At 26.6% G+C, this 14,717-nt stretch overlaps 3 protein-coding genes across 4 annotated transcripts; 2 read left to right on the top strand and 1 right to left on the bottom strand.

Moving 5' to 3' along the window:
• Positions 1-6: 6 nt before the first annotated feature.
• On the top strand, positions 7-2,625 carry LOC132910847 (cysteine-rich hydrophobic domain-containing protein 2). The gene is made up of 4 exons (XM_060966942.1): positions 7-387; positions 730-940; positions 1,686-1,802; positions 2,126-2,625. The coding sequence occupies exons 1-4, from the start codon at positions 269-271 to the stop codon at positions 2,174-2,176; spliced, it is 498 nt and encodes a 165-aa protein (XP_060822925.1). The 5' UTR covers positions 7-268; the 3' UTR covers positions 2,177-2,625.
• Positions 2,626-5,211: 2,586 nt separating this feature from the next.
• On the top strand, positions 5,212-7,864 carry LOC132910835 (FMRFamide peptide receptor frpr-18-like). The gene is made up of 7 exons (XM_060966921.1): positions 5,212-5,976; positions 6,080-6,270; positions 6,406-6,578; positions 6,652-6,868; positions 6,930-7,112; positions 7,184-7,367; positions 7,472-7,864. Exons 1-7 carry the CDS (start codon positions 5,876-5,878, stop codon positions 7,800-7,802), a joined length of 1,380 nt encoding a protein of 459 aa, XP_060822904.1. The 5' UTR covers positions 5,212-5,875; the 3' UTR covers positions 7,803-7,864.
• Positions 7,865-10,736: 2,872 nt separating this feature from the next.
• On the bottom strand, positions 10,737-13,977 carry LOC132910834 (sorbin and SH3 domain-containing protein 1 homolog). Of its 2 annotated transcripts, none has more exons than XM_060966919.1 (6): positions 13,536-13,977; positions 12,960-13,044; positions 12,630-12,756; positions 11,784-12,551; positions 11,453-11,716; positions 10,737-11,093 (listed from the first exon to the last, which is right to left on the bottom strand). In XM_060966919.1, the coding sequence occupies exons 1-6, from the start codon at positions 13,555-13,557 to the stop codon at positions 10,956-10,958; spliced, it is 1,404 nt and encodes a 467-aa protein (XP_060822902.1). In that variant the 5' UTR covers positions 13,558-13,977; the 3' UTR covers positions 10,737-10,955. The 2 variants fall into 2 exon arrangements, with proteins under 2 accessions (XP_060822902.1, XP_060822903.1); XM_060966920.1 differs by lacking the exon at positions 13,536-13,977 and adding an exon at positions 13,221-13,504.
• Positions 13,978-14,717: the final 740 nt, after the last annotated feature.

Raw genomic sequence — 14,717 nt, 5'->3', positions numbered from 1 at the left:
GAGCTGTGGCCGCTGTGGGTATCTGCAGTGCGCGTTGTCTTGTGTTGTGAATGTGTTGTAAATAACTTTCAACTGAAAGCTTGCTGCTTGGCCTATTACTCCTAACCGTGAAAATGTTTACCCAGAACACTTAAAGTCAACGTGTATGCGTTGCAATTTCGTGTTAAATATAAATGAAGAAGAGCTGCATTTCAATAGAATAGACGTCGTTCTGTCTTGACGATATAGTCGTGTTGCTCATAGAGCGGGAACCATTGAATATTGCACAATGGCAGATTTCGATGCAATTTATGAAGAAGAAGAAGAAAATGAACAAAATTTGGAGGAACAGTACGTGAAAATGGTACCAGATCCTATAGTTATTCGCGGAGCTGGCAATATGACTGTGTAAGCAAATTTCTGTTATCCTTTATATTTTCTACATACATAAACTCAGTATTTCATTTCAAGAACAAAGAAATCAAAGCTGTGAACTATTTTTATACTGAGTGTGATTTTATCTATATTTACGACAATCCTAATTTCGTATTAAAAATAATACAATTAAAAATATATAATTTAAGACATGATTGCAAGACATAAAATTCAATAAAATTTGTTTTTTTATAATTTTCCTGTAATCTTATTTTTATAACAAAGAGCTCAAGCGGAATAATTTTTTGTGTCGTATAACTCATGTAATTACTTATAAGTGAATTAATATACTAAAATTGTAATTATTTGTTTTAGATTTGGACTTAGTAATCGTTTTGATTTAGAATTTCCAAATGGCTTGGTGTCTCGTATTGCTCCAGAAGAATTTAAAGCAACTATTATGAGAATAAACAGTGTACTGAAAAAAACATTACCAGTTAATGTTAAGTGGTTATTTTGTGGTTGCGTTTGTTGTTGTTGTACATTAGGATGTTCTCTTTGGCCTGTTATTTGTTTGAGTAAAAGGGTAAATATTTAATCTTTGTAAAAAATATACTTGTTTTGTGTAAGTTTCTATCTATGATGAAATTTTGTAATAAAACATATGAGTGCGCTTGTAGAAAAAAGGCCTTATAATCGATTTTTATGGGTCTGTTTTATGGGATATGTTTTAATTGCTTTGCTTATGCTTATAAACAATTGGAAGTTGGATTCAGATCACCTTCAAAAAGATAAAAAATGTTCAGAAGTGAAGGAAAATAGAGAAAAACTTGAAGTGTTGTTGCTAAAATAGAGAAATTTATATAGATCACTTAAAGATGGCATCATGGATAAATTACTATCATAAGGACAATGTTAACTAACTTACACTAGCTAAAGATTTATCTAGTCTAAATTAATATACTCACATGAACCATTGCAATGAACATTTGAGTGAAAAGCCCCCCTCCTCCACACACATATACCTTAATAAAAATTTATATTAAAAATTCAATATGTATTTATAACTATTACATTTTTTTAATATTTTTTCTCAACTTTTCTTTTTTGGATGGTTTTATATTTTTGGAAATGATCTGGACCCAAATTTTCAGTCTTTTTATTTTTTCCATTGTTTATACATACAAACAAAACAATTAAAATAAATGCTATTAAAATAGATGCTGAGGCCCCTTTCCTGTAAATTGACCAATATATGAAATATAAAATGAGGTATGTAATATATATATATATATATATAATATAAACAATTTTTATCTTACTATTTATAGACACGACATTCTTTAAATAAATTATTAGAGTGGGAGAATAGTAGGTTATATCACACACTTGGATTACATTGGAGATTAGCAAAACAAAGATGTGACACTTCATCCATGATGGAATATGTAAGTAAGCATAAAGATAAATTAAAATTACTATATTTTTATATTTCTTGTTTTAAGATTTAATCTTAGTTATTTAATTTGTATTACAATTAGTTTCTTTATTTAAATTCATAGAGATCAAATCTGTTATTATATTATCTATTTCTTAAGGAAGAACACATATCCACACAAATTCCCTTTTTTGATTATGTAAATAGTTGAAAGCTTATTAGTATAAATAAGCTTATACTTTTAGTTACATCATTGTCTGAACTAATCTTAAACACAAATCCAATGTTTACATATAAACACACACTTATTTGTTTTCACCTTTTATATTTCAGGTTCTTTTAATTGAATTTATTCCAAAGATACCCATATATAAACCTGACTAAAGAAAAGATCTGGATACTCGTATGACTTATGCACATAATAAATTAGTGCAACTTTAAGATGTAAAAAGCCAACGGCTTCTGGCTTAATTGTAAAATAAGAGAAATTAAGTGTCATTACAGGAGGCACTTGTGGGATGCTTATTTTTGTAAATATTATATGTAGGATTGCACAGTACAATAATGAGATACGAATGCGGATCAGTTATGTTATCTTAGTCTTATTCCCTAACATCTATCTTAACAGGTACAAAATCACAACAATTTATGTACTCATCTTTTATAAAAAGAGATCGATCTGCTTATGATTTTCAGTTATTTAATGAAAAAGAATATTAGCAAATATTTATCAGTTTGCACAGAAAAAATTACAAATGGGATTATAAACGTATTTTAAAAGCACTGCTTGATATCTAGTTTACTAGTCATTAAAACGTAACTATTTTGAACAATTTTTGTTCCCTTGTTAATAATTTTTTAAAATCTACATTTCAATTAGATATTAAGCTTTCAGGTAAGAAATTAATCTGATATAGTACAACGAATGGTTTACAAAGTATTTGTGATTCAAGGGTGAGAAATAACTATCATATAGCCCTTATACCATTAAAAGATGCAAAATACAGATACTCGTTTGTACATATTAATGTATACAATATAAAAACTTGTTTTGTCTATAGGTTGATTTCTTACCAAGGTGATATTAGAAAATACAATACATACAAATATGTGTCTGTTTTACTTTTTGACATGAATTTAATATAATTTAACGTAGTAAACATATTGTTGCTATCAAGAGATGGTGATATTACCTTCAATTGAAATATAAGTCTTTTACATATAATGTGGAATAAACTATTTTGCATTAGAAAAAAAGGAAGAATTAATTTGTTAATTATTCATAGCCAGTTTTACAGAAAATGAGTGGTTTTGAAAAAATAAAAAATACAATCACTGTACAGTATTAAAATTCATTCAATTATCAATCATTATATTGTTTACTTAAAATTTTAATGAATATTTTTGTTCTGTAATATTGTATATCACATTATATGGTTCTGTACAGGCACTTCTCTATATAGAAACTCTATTTTATGAGCGAAAATTTTCGTTGATACATAAGAAATAAAAATAAGCTCTGGATATAGATATAATGAAGTGTAGAAAAATTGTAGAAAAATGGATAGGACATATGTTAGAAATTTGGAAAGCATTAGAAGTATTTTTCTTTCTATTCAGTGGCTGTGATTGAGAATACAAGACTAGTTTTCAACTTAAACATATATCCTACATATGTCTCAAAAATCACATACATCTGAGTTTCTAGCTTAATAAACACAATAAATATCTTTCTAAGGGATGTACTTAATTTGCAAAATTATTAATTATGATGCTTCACATTACAACAGTAATTTAGTATCCGTACAATAATTCATGTGAACACCAGTTTGGGAACATAATTTTTAACTTACTAATAAATAAATATAATGATTATTTCATCGAATATTATGAAACAGTAGAAGCTGCATTAGTTAACAATATTATTCCATTCCAAATTATGTGAGTTATGTAAATTGTTGATACTTCACTTGAGATGTACTGTGCAATGGAACCATGAATGTAAATATTCTTGATGTTTTGTGTGTTTAAAAAATATAATTAATGTAGAATTGTGCAGAATTGATAACTGTAACGGTCAACATGCTTTTACACTATATATTTGTAATTCATATGTTTGTAATTATCAATGCTTATTCATTCGTTTTACTCCTTTTTTCCCCTTTTTTATTTGGATAGTGCAAGTATTTCTTAATGTTTGTAAGTATATGAACTTAAATGTGTTTTAAAAACTGTGTTTTGATAAACAAAACAATCAAAAATTGTTTACAAATAAAGAGATATGGATTTATTTTTTCATTAATTGATGTTATTGTATTTAATAACTCAATGGAAATTAAAAACTGCATTTTTATTTTTTTTTCACACACACATATAAGTAGAATGCATAGTTAATTTCTTGAATCGTACTTTTTTGTAGATAAATTGTATTACATATATTTACATATGTGATTGTAAATATGTTAAGAAACTTACATATTTAAAAAGTAAAATGCTATAAATAATTAATAATTTTAAGGAGGAGAATTTCAAAATGAAGAAATAATAAAATTGTTTTGAAAAGTATATTGGATTTGACGAATTCACTAGTACATGGAGAAATAAACATTATTGTTGAAAAAAGATTATTCTTTGAGATACAGCTGAACTTATTTACATATTGGTATTATCATAGACAATAGAAAGGATTGATATGAAAAAGACAGAAGAATATCAGATCTGAAGCCAATTTATATAATATTCTTAGGCAGATACAAAATTTATGAAATAAGGGGGATATATTTTTGATAGGCAGAACAAATAATTAAAAATAATGTCTCTAGAAGTGTAATGTCATTTTTGTTGTATTTACCATAGTACATTAAGTGTGTTTCATAAGAATGTAATAAAGAAATTTTTTAGAAAATTGTTGAAAACAAATAGAATTTTATTTATTGAACCTAATGAAATAATTTTTCAAAGAAGTATAGAATACATAGAAACGTTAGAAAGTTTGTTATGAATAATATATATGATTTATAAAATATATGATTTATTACTATTACAACAAAAGAAAAACAGTGTTCAATGTTTTTACAAAAATAACTATCAGTCTACCATAATTTTAATGTGCCTTTCTGTTGTGGATTATCCGAATTCTATATGTATACACTATATACAGAAAATATATTGCAAATTATATTTCCATAAAATAATGATAATTACTACCCAACAAATATATCTAATTATTAAAATAAAAGTTCTCATTAACTAACACTGTCTTTTGTATATCAATATGTATTAAATTTGTTATTATATTAATTTTACATTAAACTATTGCCTATAGCTTAAATTAATAAATAAGACTACAATTTAAAATAAATAATAAGTAAATAATAATAAATAAACTATTATTTAGACTTTTATTAAAAATAATTCGTTGATAAAAAAATAAAAATTCTTTTAGTGTATATCAGATATTTAGCTCTGTTAAAGGAATTTTCTTTTAAATATTACTATTTTTTTATAACAAATACATTATTTTACAATATTTAATTTGCTGTATAAGAAACCTTTTCTTATATGTATAATAATATTAATTTCTTTCATTTTATCATATCATTGTGGCTATAGTTTAAAAAAGGAGCTTGTCAGAAAGTTAAAAAAAAATATACATATATACATATATATTATACAAACTCTCATCATTGAATATGTAGATCTGTATTTAAGAGTACACAAAATGCAGGTCTGTTTCTAGTCATATATAAGTCTTATAAGCTGTTATCTGCATTGAAATGATATTTGCTAAGAATAATTCTATGTTATGATAATTGACGACAGGTGCCTTTGCAGATCTTAATGAGAAGTAAGACATCATTATTAGTCATGGTAGTGAAAAGGTGTTTGACAGAAGGTGGTATATAAATTTTAAGTAAAAACATATTTTTTGAGGTTTTCACGGACTAAATTATCACAATTAACACTTAACAACATATTTTTTGTAATATATATTCATCATTAAAATATGTAAAATATATATTTTTAGATATTACAGTATAAAATTTTGTCGTATCTTCATAAAGTACATGTATATGTATACAAATGGTTTCACTTACCAATATAAATCTGCAATCCATGTTAATGTTAAATGTATTGCTACAATCAATAGAGTCTACTGAAATTTCAGTAAAAGATGAAATCAGGTGAGAATTTTATAAAAATTTTGAAATGTAATTAATTAAAAATATAATTAATAAATAAAGATTATTGTATGTTTCCATCTACATATTTATATTTGTTATATAGTTCTTACATTAAAGAAAATTTAACATGCCCATTACCAATAACAACTTTGGATTTTCTCTACAATTTTTCACAATCCGATTTAGAAATTGTATGGCCTTGTGAAATCCGTTTTTACTGGTTATCATTACAACCATTTGTTAAATTTGTACGCTTTTTACTTGGCTACGTAACACCATTTATTATAATGCTCGGTGAGTAAAAAAAGGAGAATAGTCTTCCATCTTATTATTATACGATAATTTGCTACTTTGTATGATATATATATATATATATGTAAAGTTAATATAGTTTATTGTACTATAATAAATAATTTATTTTTTACATAGGTGTAATGTTAAATACTATTTCTTTTGTAATATTAAGTACACCTATACTTTGTGAATCAAATTTGTCACTTTATTTAAAGGCACTTGCCTTATCTGATAACGGAGCATTAGTATTTAATTATGCCGTAGGTATTGCAAAGTCACATTTTATATTTGTTAATAATCTTTTCATGGTAAGCAATTATATTAGATAATTACATATATCTTACCCATATAATTAGAAACTTAAGTATATCATTTTTTTAGGCTAGTAGATTTCTATGCAGTTTGAACTCTATTACTATGGAATTCTTTCAATTTACATCTACTTGGCTAGTTGTAGTTCTTACATGGACACGAGTATTTGCTATAATGTTTCCTTTTGGAATATATGGTCGTTATAACAATTCTTCGGGAACAATAACTATTACTATTTTGATATGTGTCAGCTTTATAATATCATTAACAAAATTATATTCGGGAGGTAAAAATTCAAATTTCCATACAATGTGTTATGTCAGAAATGTATTTCATTTAATTTACAGGCTATGAAACAGACAGTGTTTTTGAATTTATACCATGCCAAAAGAAAATAAAACCATGGGGTAGTGCTATGTACTTTTATATTGCATTATCAACTTGGTTACCTTTACTTTTTATATTTATTGGAAATATTTTACTGATTATACTCATGAAAAAAACTGAAAAAATTCACTGTCAGTTAACTCGTAAGTAAATTATTTAAGTAGATTTGTGTAATTAAAGAAAAACGAATACATTTCATGACGTTATTTCTTAGAAAATTTCAGACATAAAACAAACAAAGTACATCATACTTTTAGAATATTATTTGTAGTATCAACTGTTTATTTAGTATTACTATTACCCCTTGGTATAGTTGAAACTTTGGAACTTTATTGGGATGTCATTTTGATTAAATTTCCCGATACTGAGATGAAAAGAAAAGCGGAATATATACACTGGTATAGATTTTAGAATATGCGTATAATATATGCTTGCTTATTATTGCGTATGCTTTTAATATAATTGATAACTTTGTATTTTACAATTATTAATTATTTTTCAGGTTAAAAGAAAAAATGTTATTAAAGTGGTGTCGCGGTTTATGCTTTCATATATATCATTGGAATTTTGCAATTAATTTCTTTTTATATTGTCTGACAGGTGAAAAATTTAGAAACGTAGTCATACAGACATTAAAACGACATAAAATTGTAATCTTTTCAATCTTTTCTAAACATATCAACAAATGTATATTGTGTTCAAAATATCCTACACATTTAAAACCCGCACAGTCTCCGAACGTATTACTAATAAGAGCTATCACGCTTGGTGAACACCCTACCTCTGGAAGTGTTTCTGCGCAAAATAATAGTACCACTACTGCAAACACTTAATGTAAAGAATATATAAATCAACTTTATAAAGACTGTTAGCATTAAACATTGCAAAAATGTTTGTATATCCACATATTTTTATTGAATATGTACACTGTTATATATTTCATGTCAAATTTTATCACTTTACTTATATCACTTTTGGTAGGAGTATTCTTCCTTGTTTATATTTTCACTAATTTTATTACATATTTTCATAATTTACAAAACTTGAATTTTCTATTACATATTTCTAGAAAGTATATCATATTATTAATATTATGTATCACATTAAATAATTTATTTTACACACATGATAAAAATGATGGATGTTCTTCTAAAAGAGATCACAATGACCGATCGATACGAAATTTGATAGAGGGAGAGAGAGAGAGAGAGAGAGAGAGAGAGAGAAAAGGGGAGGGGTGGATCCCAAATTTAAAATTTTAGCTGTGGTTATTTATTAGTTTTTGAGTTATTAATAAAAGCTTTCGATACTATATATTGAATGGTGTCTATATAGATGTTACTAATTACTAATCAACCGTCTTCGCTGGTAGGTATTCTCTGGTACCTATCCTCAATTGTCGAATTGTCGATGATGCAATAGCGATGTCACTTCAGTATCTATACAGTGTCCCACGTAAAATAGGTTATTGTAGTTTCAGTTGTTTAAAGGATATTTTATTTTCTATTTAATTATTTTTTGAACTGATTAAGTAATCAAATACTAGCCGCTGTGAGACGACAGGATATTTTTATATATAATTTGATAACTAAGGTCGATTACTGGTTATGTAGTACACACACGACACGCAAACACACACACACACACACACGGTATATTAACCCAACATTTTACGACCACGGAGATTAAAACATAACTTAGTCTAAAAACAGGCGGACGGATTTTAGGTAGGACACCGTATACATACTGAGGTCGATATCGCTGTTGCGTCATTAGCTGCTTCACAATCAGCACTCGACGCACTCGACATTCAACGACTACTACAGCGAAAACAGTTGCTATATATATGTATAGCATTGAAGAAAGTTTTTTTATCAATATTTCGGAAATGAATAAATATCCATAGTTAAAATTTTTAAATAAGATCTACATCCCCTTCCCTCCTTCAATCCCTTTCAAATTTTATGTCGATCGACCACTGATTTCTTTCAGAACTAGAGCCAAAATGATTACTAATGCAACCAAATATCACATTGTATATGTTGAAATAAGTTTAGAAACTAAAATTTTCTACATTATGTTCATAAAAATGTAGATATAATAAACTATAATTATTATAATTTTGTTTGTTTAAATTCATTTTATAATTCGGATATCTGGCTTCAATATAAATTATGAAATTGATAAAATTATTGCTTGCTAATACTGCAATTGAAATCTTCTACGAAATTTCCAAAAATTTTAAAATAATTTACTACATATTACAATTGAAGAACATCTATTTATACGCACACACGTTTTAGAATATATATCTTCCTTTTTTAATTACTAAAATATGCACAAATTTGGTTTGCAAATATGTTTCATTGTAATAAATGTGTAATTAAGTATTTACATTAATATATGCGATATTTAACTATAATGAATAATTTAAATTTGACATACTCAGATTCCATATATGCTTAGTATATGTGTAGTATATGGATATTGCATATTCATATACTAAACATAAATAGAAATACATTTTAAATACATATTATAAAATACAATTTGATATGTGTAACATATTTAAGTATGAAGTTAACATACACATGTTTCTCAATAGAAAAATTGTTGTTACCTTTTTATTACCTTTACTAATTAATATGTAATTTTGATCATTCTAACATAATATAGGATACGTTAAACAGAATAATTGTTGAAACAATAATAGTGAAACATTACAGGTTTAATTATAATTCTGTGTTAAACCTAGTAAGTTTTAAATATTTTATGTACATATGAAAAAATATAATTATTCGTTTTACATGTTAATTATGTTATGTTGCATATTGTATAAATATTTATTTATAATTATTATTTATTAAACAAATATATTAACTTATTAAATTTATTAATAAGTCTAGGATTTATCTACACTTAATAATCAGTTAGAGAAATTTACAAAGAAATGTTATTCAAAAATATTGATAATAGAAATGTTACATTCTCTATTACATAAGAAATAACAACTTAAATAAAGTTTAAATCATAAAGGCAAATAGGATTTGCTGAAATTTGATATTGAAATATCTCAATTTCAATTCTGTGCGTAATTATATTGAAATTTCTGTTAAGAAATAGAAAATTATTACAAAGTTTCATATATACATTTTTTCATATTTTTGCACTAAGTGCATTTTAATTTACGAGATGATCTCACTAGTTAAGCCAAAGATAACATTGCTGACCATTTCATAGATATACATATTATCTTATCATTTGCCATTACAAATTACGTATATGTGTTGACGATACACGTATATAACACCAGAAGAGCGTTAACGTTAACATCATTACCAGGAATCACCACTGTTTAGGAAAGAGGCTACCATGTATACTTATACATATACATATATGAAATGATAACGATTGTATACGATTGGATGTACTATTAGCAGCATTGTCTTTAACTTAATTAGCAGAAGAGTCATCCTGTATAAAAATATATATTACACAATTAAGGAATATTATTAATGCTTGATATTTGAATACTTTGACGATGGTAAAATACGTTTTATTTGTATTACTAATTTTCTTCCGGAAAAATAATATTTAAGACATCTATAAATATTAGTGATGTAAAAATTAGTTACTTTTGAAAAAATTGAAATGTAATATTAGTCTACTCTTTTTATCGTAAAAAGTTTCAAAATGTAAATCTTTCATCTTCAAAAGTACAATTTAAAAATCTAGTAAAAATATGTTCTTGAAATTCTTTCTTCCTCTTTCACAAGGCAATGCACACTTGCATATAACTCAGTCTTGTTGTAAATAGAAATTCTACAAATTTAGTCTCCATTTAGTATCCATGACTGAATAAATTCTAAATCTTTCATTCCTTGCTTCATGAAAATACCATTACAAAAATATTAGTAAGAATAAAATTAGCAATATACAAATCACTGACATATAATCATTTATAATATGAGAAAACATGCGAAACATTAATTTTCCATGTGTAAAGGAAGATTACATGGGATTCTATTTACGTAATTTACCGGAAATTGTCCTTTTCGATCTTTACACTCACCATATAACCAATCTTGCGATATCCTTGATAAAACTGTAATTTTTTCTCCTTCCTACAACATATATATAGATATATAAATAAAATGAAATTAAGATAACTATTATACAGTAAGATACAAATATGTAAGTATAGGTAGTAAATGTGTAATCAGTAAACGTAATGGGATTTTTCATACTTTAGCAGTACAATAAACTTGATAAAAAAAAGTGCAGATAATTAGAGCAAAATAATTAATTTTTAATGATAATAAATAGCAGGAGAAAATAGATCATCGTTATTCTTTTCTGCATATTAACAGAATATTTATATTAATTTATATTATTCATATTAATTATAATAATGTATATTAATATAAGAATGATGTCTAAGCGAGCAAATGATAATCGTCAATTTTGCATCAAACTAACTTACATCAAATACTAAATCTTCTGGTGTTTCACCTTTAAAAGGGTAGATAGCGGTAACTATATTGTCTGGGACACCGGGCAATGGTACTTTTATATCAATAAAATTAATAGGAAATATTCCTTGTTGATTTTCTATTCTACCCTCCATCCAATCTTCATTAATTTTTCTAATTAAATATATTATATCACCTTGCTTGAAAGGTAAATCGTCCGCATGTATTAATGGAAAATCATATAGAGCAATGCCGTAAGGTTCTTCATTGCTGACCTAAAAATAGGAGAATACTAATTATTTTGATAAAGCAATAAGTATAGAGCGAATTATAATTACTTACTGAAAGATCGTTATTTATTTCTGCTAAATATTCCAGAGGTGGTGCAGGTGGTGGTATTGTGGGCATCGGAGGTGAAGGGTTATCTTTAGAATCATTTTGCCATGAATTAGATAAATCTAATGTCATTGGTTTAGCAGAAGGCACTATTTTGTTTGAACATCTTGAGTCAATTTCGATGTTATTAATCTTTCGCTGTATTTTCGTTTGTAAAACTTTTGGAGCTGGGGGTTTGGGTGGTTTTGCGCGAATTATAGTTGGCATTGATTGAGTATTTTTCAAAGATGTTTGATTGAAAGATGCCTGGTTATTTGTATGATTGTTTGTATTAAAAGCAAAAAAGCTTGCATCCCCCACATGTTTTACAGATTGTAATGTATTATGATTAGTTACTTCCAATGGTCCAAACGGATCTGTCGTTGAATTAATTTTCCATGGATCATTTTGCGATGCTTTTTTATTAGATATTCCAAAAAAATCAAAATCATCTTCAAAGGCACTTTCTGTTTGAGATGTATTCCCACTACTTGTAAATGCAGATGGATTTGAGTTTCCATCGCTGCCAAAGCTATCAATGCTAACACCATCGCTACTCGATCGAGTCGTAAATGTCGGAGATCCAGGTGGACTAAAATCTATTAGACAAATTGGTCCATTTGTGTTTTCCGATTGTAATATCGTATTGTGTACTTGACTATTTAACTGTGTTATGCTCGAATGTTCGCTTTTCTTTCTTCCGAAAAGATTAGTCAAAAGTTCTGTAGGTCTTACCTACTCAAATACCATATAAACAGCATTAGATAATGTTTATTAACTGTAAAATGTTAATTTAATAGATGTCTTACATACTGGCTTTTTTAACTTTTCCTTTTGTGTTTGCGAGTAATTTTGATTAAATTTTGGCGGCGGTGGCCGAGGTGGTGGCTTTTTCTTCTGAATAGGTTGTTGCATTAACGAAGATCCAAAAACATTGTTTCTATGAATATCAAAAGATAATTAAATTTTGCAATGAATTCGATAATGTTTGAAATCCTATATAAACTTATAACATGCGTCTTGCATGAAATCCAGTCATTACATCATATATGATATACTTACATTTGTGTAACGAAAATATTTACTACGAAAATGGCAAAAAGTATAAAGAATCTGTGTTAAACCACATAATATCGAACTTACGTGCTATTCCAAATAATGTTTCTTTGTGCCGTCGAATTTGGATTAATCGGTGGACGAGGAGCAGAACGTGTAGGAATTCGCATTTCTGAAAGCAAACCATGAAATGAAGCAATAGCTCAAAAAAAAGTTCGTTGAGATCTAGTATCGTAGCATACAATGCACGAACAGATACTTATTGTATATATTCTTTTCTATATATTCATGCACACAAATGCAAATACGTAGACATGAACATACAGAGGAATTTACGAAAAACAATACCCGTATTGACAACAATGAAGCTTCTGCGTTCCGATTATACGCCCACTACCAAGTGTTAGATATCTTTTGACGCGATATGAATTCAGAGGCGCCACGATAATAATTAAAAATTTCACGAACGGTAGTGTATATTGGATTTGACGTACGAATGAAAAACATGACGTAGTAATGAAATTTAATTATAATTTCAAACATATGGATAAGAAGTTATATTTGTATTTTATTATATACATATACTTTCTTCAATTAAACAGATCAGTTAATTTTCTTCGAGTGATGGTTATTACTATCGGCAGGTACGTACACAGTACTCACCTGTTTTTACGTTTGCAGCCATTTTTCATTCAACACGATTGCAACTATATCTTATATTACGATGTGATAATACGTTTAAAAGAAATTGATTAAACAACTAACTTCTACAGTTCTATAGGCGAATAATTTATATATCGTTGGAAATATCTTGTTTAAAGATTTAATGTTAATAAAATAAATAAACAACTGTTTCTTCCTGTTTCATTTCGTTATTTTTGAATGATTTCACTTGTCAAAGAAAATGAATCATTGTATCAGTAATGTTTCATTTTTGTAATTAAAAAGGACCCGTTTGTCCTTACGTTATGTTATGACTACCAACGAAACTATTTCTTAATTATACGCTTATCGTTTCACATGTGTATAGACATGTGACCGCTTTAGAATTAGAACAATTACCAAATAATTTATGACGTATCAAGCATTTATTTGAAATTTGCAAAATTACGATTATAGATTACCATTAATGTCCCTAGATTTTAAAGTTTCTAGGTACGTTAATTTTATTACAGTGGTTATACTACTGTAATTTGTTCTGTTAACCTCTATGATAGTTTAAATCGTTATTTATCTTTCGTAAATTTGATCGTATAATATAAAATATATCTTTTTACTTTTATCTCCTAGTATGTACAATATTTCAGTAAGTTTTATATTTTACTTTATATTTTACTTCAAGTACATGCATACATGTTTTAATTCACGTAATATATTCGTACACAATACTCCTGTTATTAGCGACATCTGAGTCATATGCGAATTACAGATTTTGCAATACCGAATTGTACAAAATGGTAAATAAATCTTTATACATACTCATTTTATCGTATGTACGTATATGTAATTATTTTCATTATTTAAAAAATGTAATAAAACATTTTTGTTATTATATGCCTCGTTGAAAATAATTTATCTGTAAAAATAATCGAATCTACTACTTTATTTATTATTCGACGAAATATTTAGCAAAAAAGATTAGAACTAGATGGAAATATGAAATATTCTATCTATATCTTTTAGAACTTTGAGAACTTTGAGAAATTTAGTAGTTTCACAATGTTTTGATTTGACAATCTTTTAATACTTCAGTTGCTTTAAAGGAAAGTATACACGTATATACATACATGTATACAATTATATTACATTTATATATATATAAAATTTGTTTTAAGGAAATATCTT

The sequence above is a fragment of the Bombus pascuorum genome, chromosome 9 (genome assembly GCF_905332965.1).
Source record: "Bombus pascuorum chromosome 9, iyBomPasc1.1, whole genome shotgun sequence".
NCBI classification, from domain to species: Eukaryota; Metazoa; Arthropoda; class Insecta; order Hymenoptera; family Apidae; genus Bombus; species Bombus pascuorum.
This window is presented reverse-complemented; position numbering and strand designations above follow the sequence as displayed.

Coding starts and splice junctions, on each gene's coding strand:
- LOC132910847 (XM_060966942.1), top strand. CDS start 269: ATGGCAGATTTCGATGCAATTTATGAAGAAGAAGAAGAAAATGAACAA. Junction 941..1,685: donor TTATTTGTTTGAGTAAAAGG/GTAAATATTTAA, acceptor TACTATTTATAG/ACACGACATTCTTTAAATAA. Junction 1,803..2,125: donor CTTCATCCATGATGGAATAT/GTAAGTAAGCAT, acceptor TTTATATTTCAG/GTTCTTTTAATTGAATTTAT.
- LOC132910835 (XM_060966921.1), top strand. CDS start 5,876: ATGGTTTCACTTACCAATATAAATCTGCAATCCATGTTAATGTTAAAT. Junction 6,271..6,405: donor ACCATTTATTATAATGCTCG/GTGAGTAAAAAA, acceptor TTTTTTACATAG/GTGTAATGTTAAATACTATT. Junction 6,579..6,651: donor TTGTTAATAATCTTTTCATG/GTAAGCAATTAT, acceptor TCATTTTTTTAG/GCTAGTAGATTTCTATGCAG.
- LOC132910834 (XM_060966919.1), bottom strand. CDS start 13,557: ATGGCTGCAAACGTAAAAACAG. Junction 12,757..12,959: donor AACATTATTTGGAATAGCAC/GTAAGTTCGATA, acceptor TGATATTCATAG/AAACAATGTTTTTGGATCTT. Junction 11,717..11,783: donor AAATAAATAACGATCTTTCA/GTAAGTAATTAT, acceptor TCCTATTTTTAG/GTCAGCAATGAAGAACCTTA.